Raw genomic sequence first — 17,419 nt, 5'->3', positions numbered from 1 at the left:
TGTGTCCGCTCACAAGCACAGTCCCTAGCCATATCCTACTGTGAATAAAATAGATATAAGATCTCAAATGGCGCTACTGAGTTTGAAATGTGTAAAAAATATAACAAAGGAGAATAAAGTACCACTAAAACTTGCTGTGCAAATTTTTCGCTGTACTCTGAGACCGCAAGTTTAAACGGAAATAAATTTCTTTACTGATGTTGATGTATTTACAGATACCTGTTGTTACAAATACCGTTTACCGAAAAGTTAGTGCACAAGATAAGTATTCAAACTAGAATGCATTGATCTAAGCTGTATGCTGTCTACTAGCACAAAATTAAAAATTTTGTGGCGTGATGAAGTTTCTGGCAACGGGAACTCTTGCACGCATATAGTTCACTTTTTTGCAGATGCGCGAGAAAAAAACAGACTAAATTCATTTACTGTTTATCAGAAAAGTGCCGCTGTTGCTGCTGCTGCTGCTGCTGCGCGTCCTCTCGGCTCGGCGACTGCCGCCTCACCTTCCCAACCGAATTAGTTAATGCACCTAGACCAGAGGGCGTGCAACATGATTGCGACCAGTGTGCCCGTATTTGACTCGATTTTGTAATCAGTGAAGTACTCTCATATACCCTCGCCACCCGTGGAGTTTCATTTAGTTTCCTTCTCCCGCAGAGATCGTGCCACTAGTAACTACTTTTGTAGCCTGTCCCATTTTGCGTATTGAGCTGGGTGAAAATTAATGTCTGTATTTCTCTGTAACGGTTCTACTCTCACTTTATTCTCACGGTCACTACGTAGGATAGACGAAGGATGTAGCGTAAAAGTAATCTTTGTCAATTTACCCAACAGTGTTTCGCCAGAGTAACGGCATGTCTGAAAGATACCCATTGCATTTCCGTAAGCATTTCTGTTGCAGTTTTATACGGTCTACACCAGTCTGCCACAGTCCTAGCAGTGCGATTATGAAACTTCCTGGCAGATTAAAACTGTGTTCGCAGGAGAGCTTCTGTAAAGTTTGGAAGGTAGGAGACGAGGTACTGGCAGAAGTAAAGACGTGAGGACGGGGCGTGAGTCGTGCTTGGGTAGCTCAGTTAGTAGAGCACTTGCCCGCGAAAGGCAAAGGTCCCGAGTTCGAGTCTCGGTCCGGCACACACTTTTAATCTGCCAGGAAGTTTCATATCAGCACCCACTCCGCTGCAGAGTGAAAATCTCATTCTGGAGTGCGATTATGGATTCCGTCGATACCTTATCCAGACTCACTTGATGTGTAAACCAAACGGCAGATTCTGCTATAGGATTGGCCGCGCTAGCTTCTTTTATTCTTTCCACTGTACAGATGAACTAAACCGACCAGCTCCTTCCCTTCAAATTTGATTCTCCATTTCAGCTTCTCTGTTATTGATTTTAAATATTTTTAACATTTCTTATAACTTAGAGGTAATATCGCTAGGTACTGTATTAAAATGGTGTCAGTAGATTCAAAAGTTTGATGGTAGTTAAAATGGGACACGACTGGGTTCTTTCTATTTGTAATGGACGTTTGTATTGTCATACCTGCATTTAAAGTATGTTTGTAATTATTAGATGTTGAAATTCCAGCAAGTCGTCGGTATTTCTTTACGGTCGTTAAACGACATGTTTCTGCAAACAATTGTATCATCAGTGAACAATCTGGTAGAGTGACGAAATGCAGTGTGATTTTATAAACAGTAAAAGCTGCGTCAGTTGAATATTTCTCAGTTCCGTTGAAATAATGATGTATTTAACCGACGTAGTCTGTGCCACTAATCACGTCCCGATAAATTACTTCGAACTTAACAGCGGTTGGACAGAAATACGGAAACATTGCGAAAGATGCATGCTTGAACATCAGTGCAGATGCTAGGCGACTCTCCAGTTTGCGCTGTTCTAATTGACCACGAACGGCACCTTGCCAATCCCCTCAATCTGTTAGCAGCGGCAGTCGTGGACAGAACAGTACTCTCTTTCGTTGTGAGTGCATTATGTCGGAACTAAGTGAATTCGAACATGAGAAAATTGCCAGTACTCGTGTGGTGGGTGCTTACGTAACCAAAGCAGTCGGAGTTTCGTGTTTCGAGAGGCGCCGTATGGTAGTAAATACAACATACAGGGAAAACGGGAAAACATCATCCGCTAAGTCGCGACGCAAACGAAAGTGCGTGTTGAGTGATCGTAACAGACGTCACTGAAGAGGATTGTGACGAAAAGGAGAAAACATCTGCAGAAGTCAATGCAGAATTGCATGTCTCACTCGCGAACCCTGTTCAAATGGCTCTGAGCACTATGGGACTTAACATCTGAGGTCATCAGTCCCCTAGACTTAGAACTTAAACATAACTAACCTAAGGACATCACACACATCCATGCCCGAGGTAGGATTCGAACCTGCGACCGTAGCAGCAGCGCGGTTCCGGACTGAAGCGCCTAGAACCGCTCGGCTACAGCGGCCGGCTACCAAGGATTATGTGACCATTTTGGCTGACAGGTCAATCTCATGGTGGAGTGTTTGCCTCCAGTGGGGATGCTGTGTTCCAGGAGGACAGGTCCCCTGTTCACACAGCTCTCATCTTCCAGGATTGTTGTCAGCATGAGGAGGAACTGTCGCATCTATCCTGTCCACCACAGTTACGAGATCACAATGTTCTTGAGCCATTATGGTCTACTTTGGAGAAAAGTGTGCGTGGTAGCTGTCCACCTCTATCATATTTACTTGAACTTGCCACTGTTTTGCAGGAAGAGTGGAAACATACAGCACAGGTACTTACCCATTCCGCTAGGAAATAGACGACAGAGGGATAGAAAACCAATTAAAATCGCTCAAAAGAGGAAAGGCCGCAGGACCTGATGGGATACCAGTTCGATTTTACAGAGTACGCGAAGGAACTTCGCCCCTTCTTGCAGCGGTGTACCGTAGGTATCTAGAAGAGCGTAGCGTTCCAAAGGATTGGAAAAGGACACAGGTCATCCCCGTTTTCAAGAAGGGACGTCGAACAGATGTGCAGAACTATAGACCTATATCTCTAACGTCGATCAGTTGTAGAATTTGGGAAGACGTATTATGTTCGAGTATAATGACTTTCCTGGAGACTAGAAATCTGTAGGAATCAACATGGGTTTCGAAAAAGACGGTCGTGTGAAACCCAGCTCGCACTATTCGTCCACGAGATTCAGAGGGCCATAGACACGGGTTCACAGGTAGATGTCGTGTTTCTTGACTTCCGCCAGGCGTTCGATACTGTTCCCCACAGTCGTTTAATGAACAAAGTAAGAGCATATGGACTATCAGACCAATTGTGTAATTGGATTGAAGAGTTCCTAGATAACAGAACGCAGCATGTCATTCTCAATGGAGAGAAGTCTTCCGAAGTAAGAGTGATTTCAGGTGTGCCGCAGGGAAGTGTCATAGGACCGTTGCTATTCACAATATACATAAATGACCTTGTGGATGACATCGGAAGTTCACTGATGCTTTTTTCAGATGATGCTGTGGTGTATCGAGAGCTTGTAACAATGGAAAATTGTACTGAAATGCAGGAGGATCTGCAGCGAATTGACGCGTGGTGCAGGGAATGGCAATTCAATCTCAATGTAGACAAGTGTAATGTGATGCGAATACATAGAAAGATAGAGCCCTTATCATTTAGCTACAAAAGAGCAGGTCAGCATCTGGAAGTAGCTAATTCCATAAATTATCTGGGAGTACGCATTAGGAGTGATTTAAAATGGAGTGACCATATAAAGTTGATCGTCGGTAAAGCAGATGCCAGACTGAGATTCATTGGAAGAATCCTAAGGAAATGCAATCCGAAAACAAAGGAAGTAGGTTACAGTACGCTTGTTCGCCCACTGCTTGAATACTGCTCAGCAGTGTGGGATCCGTACCAGATAGGGTTGATAGAAGAGATAGAGAAGATCGAACGGAGAGCAGTGCGCTTCGTTACAGGATCATTTAGTAATCGCGAAAGCGTTATGGAGATGATAGATAAACTCCAGTGGAAGACTCTGCAGGAGAGACGCTCAGTAGCTCGGTACGGGCTTTTGTTAAAGTTTCGAGAACATACCTTCACCGAAGAGTCAAGCAGTATTTTGCTCCCTCCTACGTATATCTCGCGAAGAGACCATGAGGATAAAGTCAGAGAGATTAGAGCTCACACAGAAGCATACCGACAATCCTTCTTTCCACAAACAATACGAGACTGGAATAGAAGGGAGAACCGATAGAGGTACTCAGGGTACCCTCCGCCACACACCGTCGGGTGGCTTGCGGCGTATGGATGTAGATGTAGATGTAGACTGTAGGCTCATTTCAATGCCGACGGTTTTCCTGCACCTTATTAGGCATGGCAATGTGTTGTGTTTCAAGGGTTTCCGCAGTTTGGCCCCTCCCATGTATCTAGGCATCAGAGCACATTCTCTTCAAAATAATGTTGTTGACGGTATCAGATAACTTTCAAGGAATGCTGAGGATATTAACTATCATAACCTGCTTCCATCCGAACAAGGTAATGATCAGTTAGGAAAAAAATTGTTGAAATAGCTCTAAGCACGATGGGACGTAACACCTGAGGTCATCAGTCCACTAGACTTAAGACTACGTAAACCTAACTAACCTAAGGACATCACACACATCCATGCCCGAGGCAGGAATCGTACCTGCGACCGCATCAGCAGCGCGGTTCCGGACCGAAGCGCCTAGAACCTCTCGGCCACAACGGCCGGCGATCAGTTAGGAGCAGAGGGCTGAATTTCAGATTTTACCGACGTCATTTTGACAGTTTCAATGTAGTAAAGATTAACAAAAACAAAAGTTGAATCAACAAACAACAAAAGTTGATAATCAACGAGGATTGGCGGGTGATGTCCACTTGTTGGTTAGTATGCGGAAGGCCTTTACACACAGCTGATTGCGAGGAGTCGGCACGACATAAACTCCAAGTGGCTTAGCCGGGAAAACTGTAACTATCGTCCTGAATCGCTACACAGTCTGACAGTTCCGTATGCGGATGCAGTATTTGAGCCCCTGCACTATTATCAGCCTATTTTAACTTCGCACAAACTTCTATTTGCAAAAAAATCATAGTTCTATTAATGTAAAAAGAACTGTGCACTCGCTTTTAAACTAATAAGCACTAATTTAGGAATCGGTCCAAAATTTAGAAATGCAGCAGAACATCATAAAACAGTAGTTCTTTTAATGAAAACTAGTCGCCGACAACGGTGCCGCGGTACGCAAATACACCAGTGAACTTTCGGAAACGACGAATTACACAGGCCAGTACCATCTCTGCGGTCGAACAGCACATGTATTACAAGTAGCGGCGGCAAAATCACACTACACACTAAATCTTATATAAAATACGGGTCACCGAATTACGACTACCTCGAGCGGAACCACAGTATAGTGGCACACCAGAACTCGATATCGCCACTGCAGAACTCCTAGACAACGCAGTTACTGCCCGAGTCGATGGTCGGACACAGAGAACCACCTGGCCAGTCCTCGCCTCTTCACTTCTCCGGCAGTCGTCTGCGTCACCCGATCTCAGCGTGGAAAACACGGCCGACAAACGAATAGCGAATCAGATAGACGAGCTACACTCATGCTCATAAATTAAGGATAATGCTGGTACATGGTGAAACAACGCTCTGGTGGGCGGTTTGTGGGTTTAAATCACCTCGGGGTATGACCATGCGGTGCATTTGACCTGCGGTCGTCGCACGGTGGCGCTCGCAGCAGTCCACATACGCAGAGGTGTGTTGGTGCATGTCACAGTCCGGTGCAGCGAGTAAGTGCGCAGACGATTCCAGACGTGGTAATGGTGACACTGTGTTGAAAATGGCTCAGAAAACACATGCTGATGACGTTATGAGGGGTAGAATACTAGGACGACTGGAGGCTGGTAAAACACAGCAGGTCGTAGGACGGGCCCTCCGTGTGCTACAAAGTGTGATCTCGAGATTATGGCAACGATTCCGGCAGACAGGAAACGTGTCCAGGCGCTACGGTACGGAACGTCCACAGTGTACAACACCACAAGAAGACCGATATCTCACCATCATTGCCCGCAGACGGCTACGGAGTACTGCAGGTAGCCTTGCTCGCGACCTCACCGCAGCCACTGGAGCAGCAGTCTCCAGACACACAGTCTACAGACGACTGAACAGACATTGTTTATTCGTCCAGAGACCTGCAAGGTGCATTCCACTGACTCCTGGTCACAGGAGAGCCCGTAAAACCTGGTGTCATTGGAACAGTGGTCCCAGGTTATGTTCATGGACGAGTCCAGATATAGTCTGAACAGTGATTCTCACCGGCATGAACCAGGAACCAGATACCAACCACTTAATGTCCTTGAAAGGGACCTGTATGGAGGTCGTTGTTTTATGGTGTGGGGTGGGATTATGCTTGGTGCACTTACGCCCCTGCACGTCTTTGACAGAGGAACTGTAACAGGTCAGGTGTACCGGGACGTCACTTTGCACCAGTATTTCCGCCTTTTCAGGGGTTCGGTGGGTCCCACCTTCCTCCTGATAGATGATAACGCACGGCCCCACCGAGGTGCCATCGTGGAGGAGTACCTTGAAACAGAAGATATCAGGTGAATGGAGTGGCCTGCCGTTCTCCAGACCTAAACCCCATCGAGCACGTCTGGGATGCTCTCGGTCGACGTATCGCTGCATGTCTTCAAACCCCTAGGACACTTCAGGAGCTCCGACAGGCACTAGTGCAAGAATGGGAGACTATTACCCAGCAGCTGCTCGAACATCGGTGATCATATCCCATATTGACGTCGGGGTACATTCGCAGGAAACAGTGGTGTTTTGTAGCACATGTTTTCTCAACTTATCACCAAAACCGATCTGTGTTTTGTGTGTTCCCTATGGGCCTATGCTATTAGCGCCAGTTTTGTGTAGTGCCACGTTGTGTGGCACCACATTCTGCAATTATCCTTAATTTATGAGTATGAGTGTATTTCAATCGGTGGCTGCAGTGCCAACTGCCATTGTGAAAACCAACCGCCAAACATGGGCCATAGTCTTCATTACTTTCTTTATTTCTAATATTCATTCTCAGCGTTAAAAAATAGTCTAACCAGTCTCTGGAGACACTCCGTATATTTGAATGTTGGTTATTAGTCGAGAATGTGGTACAGCGTCGTGCACAAAAAAAGAATTGCGGCGTTGAAGTGGATGTGAGAGGAGTTAAGTGAGAGGCCTGGGTGGTTGCAGGTGCCGCTGGAGGAACTGCTGCGCGCGGACGTGTCGCCGCCGGCCTACCTGAGCGCCTTCGGGCCCAGCGTCGACGGCGTCGTCATTCGGTCCGACCTGCCCCGCGAGCTGCTGTCGCGGTTCGGGCCTGGAGACCCCATGGCTCCCGGCGGGCCGTATGCGGGAGGCGGACCCGCCTCACAGCAGTCGGCCTTCGCGCCGGCGGCGGGTAACGGCGGCGCCAGCGGCGGAGGGAACGTCAAGCGCAGTGGAGACGCCACGCTGGCCGCGATGGGCAGCAGTTGGAGCGGAGCCACGAGGTACGTCTGCCATCTGAAGGAAATTATTTGTTGTTTATTTTATAAATAACAATAATCTGAAGGAAAGCTGAAACTGGGTCTCTCACTAAATCTCTCAGCAAATCACTTCATCGATTACACAGTTTCGTTAATGAAGGAGTCGGCAGAAATAAGTTCTAACCTTCAATGTAGTACATCAGTGCGATCAAATTATCTGTCGTTCGAATACATCGCATGCTGGTAACAAGTAGATCCATACATATGGCTAGAAAATACCGTCTACTACGTAGATTGCTCGATTTCACTGTATGTATGTATGTTCTTATCTTCGAATTTATTTTTATTATTTATTTATTTAATCTGATCTGATTAGGCCCATCAGCCCCTCTCTTATATCGGACCACGGTTTCACACCTACAGTACCTTCTTTACATCTTAGTTATCTAAAAAATAACAATTTTAATATGACAACTAGTATTAAAAGAATTGAGTGTCGGAAATGGCAGTTTGAGTAAATTATACTAATTAAATAATAAAATTACTACTGGCAGTTCTTGCCCTACTGTAGCTGCTGCCACTGATAGTGATAATAATAATGATAATAAAAATAAATTTACGTACAGTTAAGAGTATGGGACCTATTACTGAACCCTGGGGAACGCCTGATATACTTGCGACCTTCAGGTGCCGGACATGTTGCATTGCTGGGCAGGCGTCAGGTATGAGTGACTTGGTGAGAAATTTAGGGTGTGAATTTTGGCCAGTAAAATGTCATAGTCGACAGAGACAAAAACTTTGATGAAGCCTAGAAGCACGTGATAGTAACCTCTTGTGCATTTATGGCAAGCTTCAGGTCATCTGTTACCTTTATTAAATTGAATGTTTTGTGCGATGGTTACAGGAGCCCGATTAGTATTCGTCTGTTAAGCTGTTTGTAGTTAGATAGCTTGTTAGCTGGTTGTGGACCTATTATCTTCTAACGTCGTGCACAATTCAGGAGGAATGCAAATAGTAGTGATAGGGTGCTGTGCCAACGTCCTTTTTAGGTAATGGCTTAATTAGTCCCTGTTCCCAGATCACAGGGGAGATATTTGTGGTTAAGGTGTTGTTGAAGATATATGTTATAGTGGGCAGTAGGGGTTCAGTAATAAGCTTCATCATTTGGTCTGTTGTACCATCTTGTCCAGTAGACGTTGATCTGATACGCATGATGGATTTTTTGTCGGTGTTGCACGTAACATGCTTCAGATAGAATATTTTCGTGATTGGAATCGCCCCTGGGTTAGTTAAAATTTAGCCAAACGTATAAGATGTAGTAACAAAAAATAAACTCTTGTGAGGTAGTTCTTGCTTCCGCCGACCCCCCTCAATTAGCTGCGGGTGCGCACTGCAGTGAGATGAGCACACATTGAACAAGTTCCTTTAGATAAGAATAAAAAGCGCCGCTCTAAATTGTAATTTATTTTCTGTGCATTGATGGTGACCGATTTCTGATAGCCATCATCAGCCCCCAGCGGATTTACTCAAATCGCTGTGTCGCTCGGAAATGCCATATACTGTCATGAGCATACATCAACGATGACGAATACGATATGGTACTACACAGCCGCTTCTGGCACAGTCCAGCCAACATGACAAATTTTCCGTATACTTGGTTCGTACTACGCGAATTATTGGAATTTCCTTAACTAAAGGACGACAAGTTCTTCCCCATATCCAAGACCAACAGATATTCAGTCTTTAGTGATCTCAGTGTCAATAACAAACCAAATTGTATTATACCTATACTTAACATTAAGTGAATTACCTGTGACGCTAGACAGTACACTACAGTATTAAAAATGGAAACACCTCCTAACGTAGTGCGATTGTTGATACCCGAAGAAGACCTGAGAAGCCGAAGTTTGGTTCGTAACCAAATAAATATAATTTTGTAGATTATCTGGAAGTGTTTTCCTTTTAGTATTAATACCTGTAATGTATAATTTCGGACGATTTTGATTTCACTGGTATCGTCACTGACTAATGGTAAATATAAGTGTATGAATGGAGTTGCGTTGTATGTCATGTGAAATGAGCACCAAATCAGGACGGCGAGGCAGATAATGGAATCCCGCTAATAACACTCCACCTGTCTGCTACTGCTATACCATAACCTTAAAGTTGGAAGCAGGTCGTGAAATAAAACTATCTTGTTAAAGCAATTATGTTATAAAGCAACAGAGCAGTGTTACCCTCGGAAAGGAATTTTGTTATGTTGACCGTGTTGTACCTAACGGAGGTGGCTTATCGGAAATGAAAGTCAGAATTACGTAAATATTTAAACAGTAACAAACAAAATTTTGCCTATCTGCACTGTTTAACTGATAAAGAAAACGGTCGCCAGCCTAATTAGGCAAGAGAATGTTTAACATTCTCGTTCAAGAAAATAGTTATTAGTGACTTTAATGGATAAACTCAACCTATACTTGGCCACACGCGAGTGCAGTGAACTCTGACACAAACATATGTTTACGTTAAGATTGAAGCTAACAACTGGAGCAGAACAAACTATTTGCAAAATCATAACAGATACCGAAACACACTATTACCTTCAGGGCTTGTTCAAACTGAACGGTCTTTATAACATTACTATTAACATTCACTGCAGGATCATAAATTGGACCTAGGTTAAGTCTTTCTCAGTTAAATACTTTACTATTTAAAATTGAAAGTTAATTGGAATCCACTAACAGGTTGCTTCTCACTATCATTTGAATAAAGAAATTATGGTTTTCATAATTAGTGGTCTTTCCGTTACTTGTTACCGAACATTAACACACTAGACAATCTGTGGATCCTGTTATACTGTTAATATGCACTTCTAATACACAAGAGGGTCAAACACTTAGTAAACATGAGTATATAACGTTTCACAACTGCAGTTTTCCACTTTTACTACAGTGATACACAGAATTAACCTATATGTAAGATACTGACTCACCTTCTGCGATTTACAACAGGCAGTAATGCGATCATTCACTAAGCAAAACTTTATAAGCCCCAATCTTAAGAACTTTTAATTTTGAAGTTGGCAACAACACATTAATAAGCAGTTTTAATAGGAAAATTATTTTCAGCAGACCACATTAACTTTAACTTTCTTTTTACTATGTTCAAGAGGCATCAATTAGCAAAACATTGGGCTTTAACGTTCTTTCAGTAAGGACACTCGGATATCACTTTAGCTCAAACGGAGAGGAACCTGAGAGGTGCTGTGATGAGGAGAAAAATCAAGATAGGTACATAAATTCAGATATAAATTACCTTATATTTGAGCACACTAACACATCCATTAAGCTGATCCTTCACTGTACATCATTGTAGTATTCCGATGCAATGATTGCGCAATGTGGTGGCAACTGCATGTTGGTAGGTGGAATTGCAGGTAGAATTGCTGGACTCTGTCATTTCTTGGTGGTGATGATAGATACAAATTCCAGAATAGTTCCAGCTATTTATCCATCCATCCGAGGCATTGGAAAGTAGCCGAAAAAGCCTCTCTCGGAACCAGCACAATATGCATCTTTTACATGGCAGTACACAGTTTGGTAGCTCGTCCCCGACTCGTAGCTCGTCCCCGACTGACTCTTGTTCCACCTTTTCTACTTAGGCCAACCACAATTTGCGCGCGCTACACAGTTCCGTTCCCAAGGGGAACCACATCAACTTTTACATACTGAATAACTAAGAACCCTAAGTGAGGATCAGCAGTTTACACAACAGCAACCAAATTCATTCAATAAAACAGAACATTTGCACATATTGACATTTCTACAAAAAATTATTCACACAGAAATTACACTTATATATAGTAAGTTTTGTTCCCTCCAAATGAGACAAAGAATTTAAATGACAGATATATTACATTGCATAGAATCAAATCATGAATTCAAAGTTTGTACAAACAAAGGAGTATACAATTTTGTGTTATCGTTCAATCAAACAATATTTACAGAAGCTTAACGATGTAATATTAAATGAAACAAAAGTAAAATAAATCAGTAGAGCATTAGAACTATGGTGTTACACGCTTCTATATTCGGTCCCTGCATCAGTGGCACTGTGGAACTTCACTTGGTCATTTCAAACTATAGTCCTATTTAATTTAGCGTTTGATGGCGGACAGATCGGACTGTCTCTCCCAGCAGTAGATTAATGGGAGTAGGGCAAAGTCGTCTCACACTTGGTTACGTCATCTGCTGCGCAAAATACACACATCAAGAAAAGTATTGCATCACCTCGGTTCCGAGAGTTCCGGAACCTGTACAGAAAATTGGAGTAGAGATCAACATAAACATCATTTCCTCCATTTTTTATTGCTCATGAAAACCACACACTGCATCTTGTACCGCCATACATACAGGAAGAACTTCTGAGGTGCTGGTTCAGATTGCTGTATACACCGGTACCTCTAATACCCATCAGCATGTCCTCTTGCATTAATGCTTGCCTGTATTTGTCGTGGCATACCATCCACAAGTTCATCAAGGCGCTGTAGGTCCAGATTGTCCCACTCCTCAACGGCGATTCGGCGTAGATCCCTCCGAGTGGTTTGTGGATCACGTCGTCCATAAACAGCCCTTTTTAATGTATCCCAGCCATGTTCGATAGGGTTCATGTCTGGAGAACATCCTGGCCACTCTAGGCGAGCGATGTCGTTAACCTGAAGGAAGTCATTCACAAGATGTGCACGATGGGGGCGCGAATTGTCGTCCATGAAGACGAATGCCTCGCTAATATGCTGCCGATGTACTTGCACAATCGATCTGAGGATGGCATTCACGTATCGTACAGCTGTTTCGGTGCCTTCGATGACCACCAGCGGCGTACGTCGGCCGCACATAATGCAACACCAATTGGGCCCGCCGGTCGGGGTGGCCGAGCGGTTCTAGGCGCCACAGTCTGGAGCCGCACGACCGCTACGGTTCGTAGGTTCGAATCCTGCCTCGGGCATGGATGTGTGTGATGTCCTTAGATTTAAGTAGTTCTAAGTTCTAGGAGACCGATGACCTCAGAAGTTAAGTCCCATAGTGCTCAGAGCCATTTTTTGAACCCAATTGGGCCCATCTGTACCGCGCTGCATGGAGTCGTGGTTGCAAAGATGGACCTTGCCGTGGACGTCGGGAGTGAAGTTGCGCATCATGCAGCCTATTGCGCACAATTTGAGTCGTAACACGACGTCCTGTGGCTGCACGAAAAGCATCATTCAACATGGTGGCGTTGCTGTCAGGCTTCCTCCGAGCCATAATCCGTAGGTAGCGGCCATTCACTGCAGTAGTAACCCTTGGGCGGCCTGAGCGAGGCGTGTCATCGACAGTTACTGTCACTCTGTACCTCCTCCTTGTCCGAACAACATCGCTTTGGTTCACTCAAAATGCCTGGACACTTCCCTTGTTGAGAACCCTTCCTGGAAGGAAGTAACAATGCGGACGCGATCGAACCGGGGTATGGACCGTCTAGGCATGGTTGAACTACATACAACACGAACCGTGTGTCTCCTTCCTGGTGGAATGACTGGAACTGATCGGCTGTCGTAGCACCTCCGTCTAATAGGCGCCGCACATGCTTAGTTGTTTACATCTCTGGGCGGGTTTACTGACATTTTTGAACAGTCAAAGGGACTGTATCCGTGATACAAAAACCACAGTTAACGTCTATCTTGAGGAGTTCTGGGATCCGGGGTGATGGAAAAATGTTTTTGAATTATGTATGATGCCTGCCAGTTCTGGAGTAGGAAACTTTTTCAGATGCGAAAATTGCGCATATTTCAAGAGTAAACATAAATCTAGCGTTTATGAAAGTAAAGATTATTGTTTTAAATTTCATAAGAGGCACAATAGATCTCTCAGACAGTGCGTAAATTTAAGAGTTTTTACATGACTTAGCTGATTTTACTTGTTAACACAACGTCGCAACTTAAGGCTTTAGATGTCAAGTGCCAGCGGAGTTAATTTCATATAAATTTGGACACAACTAAACGATCACGACACTTATATATTTTTTTTCTAAGGCTCTGGCGTTTGGTCAGACAACGTATGTCTCAAATGGCACAGCCGAACAGCGCTTTGCGAGGAAATTCGTACCTAAAACTATAAATATTTCAACATGAAGGCACTCTCAGCATTGAATGATGATGTAGTTGAGGTCTCTGATGACATCAGATATGATGCAGAGAATACAAGATACTGACAATGCTGAGAGTTATTGCCATCATCCATTCCCTCCATACGTCTAGGGTCAGTCCAGATAAACGTCACGAAGAGGTGGTCAGGTGTATTCAGTGGTCGCACTCTATAGCCAAGCCAGAGCACTAAAGGCCACCAAAAGGTGGCATGCGGACTACAAGTGTTATTGTAAAGGTATTATGGATATGGTACGGTCTGCAACGTTGTGTTGGAGATAGGAAAGGAGGCAATAGAAAAGTAGGCAACCCGTGGCCTTTCCAGAAATAACACTGAGCTGCCTTTTATTGATGCTCCAGAAGCAATGCAAATACATTGTTCATAATACGAACCAGCTACTGCCCGGTTTATCTCTACTGCGGTACGCGCGTAAATGTGCCAACAAATAAATAGTTATCTCAACATGATTTCGTATTGTACCTCGCCAACGATGTCTACATTCAGTGTTATTATCGTTCATTCCCTTTCCATCCCCCCCCCCCCCCCAATTAGGAAACGAAAAACGCTGTACGCCATGGTAGCCGGTTGCGATAACGCCTTTCATCATAACTTCTCTGGCTCGCACTGTTTACAGTAGGCTCCCAACACTTTGAAACTCAACAACATACTAGAGCATCATTTACTACATTTGAGTATGTGATAAAAATCTGGCGAAAAATTATCCAAATTGGTTAATCGTTGCTTGTAAATATAAAGAATAGTTAAATCTGAAAACATTCCTATCATTGTCTGATTTAGTTGAGGTCTCTGATGATATGATACAAAAAATGCATTGAGATACAGAAAGTCATTGGATACCTCCTAATGTCGTGTCGGTGTTCCTACTGTCCGGCGTCGTGCATCAGGTTGATGTGGCATAGACTCAACAAGTCGTTGGAAGTCACCTACAGAAATATTCAGCCGTGCTGCCTCTATAGCCTTCCAGAATTGCGAAAGTGTTGCCGGTGCAGTATTTTGTAGACGAACTGACCTCTCGATTATGTATTATAAATATACGTGGGATTCATGTCGGGCGATCTGGCAGCCAAATAATTCACTCGAATTTTCCAGAATGTTCTTCAAACAGCTTGCGAGCAATTGTAGTCCGGTGACATGGTTCAATGTCATCCATATAAATTCTATCGTTGTTTGGGATCATGAAGTTAATGGATGGCTGCAAAGAATCTATTTCCAGTAAATGATCGGTTCAGTTGAACCAGAGGACCCAGTACATTCCATGTAAACGCAGCCTACATCTGCATCTATATCGATACTCCACAAATCACATTTAAGTGTCTGGCAGAAGGTTCATCGAACCACCGTCACAGTTCTCTATTATTCCAATCTCGTATATCGCGCGGGAATAACGAACACCTATATCTTTCCGTACGAGCTCTGATTTCCCTTATTTTATCTTGGTGATCGTTCCTCCCTATGTAAGTCGGTGTCATCAAAATATTTTCGCATTCGGAGGAGAAATTTGGTGACTGGAATTTCGTGAGAAGGTTCCGTCGCAACGAAAAACGCCTTTCTTTTAATGATGTCCAGCCCAAATACTGTATCATTTCTGTGACACTCTCTCCCATATTTCGCGATAATACAAAACATGCCACCCTTCTTTGAACTTTTTGATGTACTCTGTCAGCCCTATCTGGTAAGGATCCCACACCGTACAGCAGTATTCTAAAATAGGGCGGACAAGCGTAGCGTAGGCAGTCTCCTTAGTAGATCTGTTAAATTTTCCAAGTGTTCTGCCAATAAAACGCAGTCTTTGGTTAGCCTTCCCCACAACATTTTCTGTGCGTTCCTTCCAATTTAAGTTGTTCGTAATTGTAATACCTAGGTATTTAGTTGCATTTACGGCTTTTAGATTACACTGACTTATCGTGTAACCGAAGTTTAACGCGTTCCTTTTAGCACTCATGTGGATGACCTCACACTTCTCGTTATTTAAGTTCAACTGCCACTTTTCGCACCATTCCGATATTTCTTCTAAATCGTTTTGCGTTTGTTTTGATCTTCTGGTGACTTTATTAGTCGATAAACGACAGCGTCATCTCCAAACAACCGAAGACGGCTGCTCAGATTGTCTCCCAAATCGTTTATATAGATAAGGAACAGCAAAGGGCCTATAACACTACCTTGGGGAACGCCAGAAATCACTTCTGTTTTACTCCATGACTTTCCGTCAATTACATGACTACATCGTTATGGAGCCACCAACAGCTTGAACAGTGCTTTGCCATGGGTTCACGGCTTCGTGGGTTCTGCGTCACGCTCGAACCTTAACATCAGCGTTTACCAAACGAAATGGGGACTCATCTGAGCAGGCCACTGTTTTCCGTTGTCTGCGTTGCAACTGGTATGGCCACGAGCCGTGGAGAGGCGCTGCAGGTGATGTCCTAGCAGCAAAGGTGCGTCGGTCGTCTGCTGCCGTAGCCCATTAACGTCAAGTTTCGCCTCACTGCTCCAACGGATAAGTTCGTCGTACGTCCCACATTGATTTCTGTGGTTAATTCACGCTTTGTTGCTTGCCTGTTAGCAATGACAACTCTACGGAAACGCCGCTGCTGTCGGTCGTTAAATGAAGGCCGTCAGCCACTGCGTTGTCAGTGGCGAGAGGTAACGCCTGAAATGTGGTATTCTCGGCACACTCTTGACACTGTGGATCTCTTAGAATATTGAATTCCCTAGCAATTTACGAAATGGAATGTTCCATAAGTCTGGCTCCAACTACCATTCCGAATTCAAAGTCTGTTAATTCCCGTCGTGCGCCCGTAATCAAATCGAAAATGTTCATCATGAATGAGCTGAGTACACATGACAGCTCCGCCGCACTGTCCTTTTATACCATGTGGACACCATATCACCGCCATCGGTACGTGCATCATGGGACTTTTGCCGCCTCCATGTATTTCTTAGTGTTTTGAGTGATCGTCTATTTACATTCCCGGGCTAGATCTCAGATCGCTCCTTACGCTGTTAGGAGAAATGGTCAGTTCTTAATGCTTGCTGTCTATGATGATGAGGCATAACACAAAACTCAGTTCCTCAACTGACTTACACGTACGACATGTTTGGCGTCGTGACAAGCGAGGCATTGTGCAGGGTCACCTACACATTTTCACAATTTGCAGACATCCAGATATTGTTACTGAGGCTGTTTGACGTTTTCTAAGGTGATGAGTCATTTGAGGTCTGTGACATCAAATGTGATGGAGGCAAAATGGCTGTGAAAGCAGTGAACGATGATCCTATTCCACTCGATGTCTCTCCTTACATGCTAGGGGAGTTCGGAAATGATTTGCTATAGTACTTTCTTGTAAGCCCATTTATTAATGAACATAAGGAATTGTATATATGTCACTATACTCCCACCGACGACAGTACATCGCTGTCATCTTAATGGCAACTTCACTATTGCGTGACACACCCACCCGTTCTTCGTTGTTGCCAAAACATTTTCCCCGTAACACGTGATTCATATTAACGAATAAAGTGAAATAAGATGGAGCGAGATCCGGTGGGTGGATTTGATACAATAGTGAGCCCTAGCCATGTCAACTTTCCTTATCATTCTACTGTTGATGGCATTGATGCGTCCCTTAAACAGAAGGTACTTGACCATAAACCACAGTTAAACTTTTCTGAAATCTGTTGTTTCGTCTCTTTCCTTCCACAAAAATGCAGTCCATCTTTGTC

General features: G+C 44.0%; 1 protein-coding gene across 1 annotated transcript in view; it reads left to right on the top strand.

The window, feature by feature from the left end:
- LOC126234903 (neuroligin-3-like) overlaps positions 1-17,419 on the top strand; it is a 443,765-nt gene that overhangs the window by 155,027 nt on the left and 271,319 nt on the right. Inside the window, exons 5-6 of the mRNA XM_049943642.1 lie at positions 7,237-7,391; positions 7,461-7,535. Of these exons, the coding sequence (XP_049799599.1) occupies positions 7,237-7,391; positions 7,461-7,535 (230 nt within the window). The remainder of the gene's footprint in view (positions 1-7,236; positions 7,392-7,460; positions 7,536-17,419) is intronic.

This window comes from Schistocerca nitens, chromosome 2 (assembly GCF_023898315.1).
Source record: "Schistocerca nitens isolate TAMUIC-IGC-003100 chromosome 2, iqSchNite1.1, whole genome shotgun sequence".
Taxonomy (NCBI): domain Eukaryota; kingdom Metazoa; phylum Arthropoda; class Insecta; order Orthoptera; family Acrididae; genus Schistocerca; species Schistocerca nitens.
The sequence above is the reverse complement of the archived record's forward strand: the minus strand, read 5'-3'. Positions and strand labels throughout refer to the sequence as shown.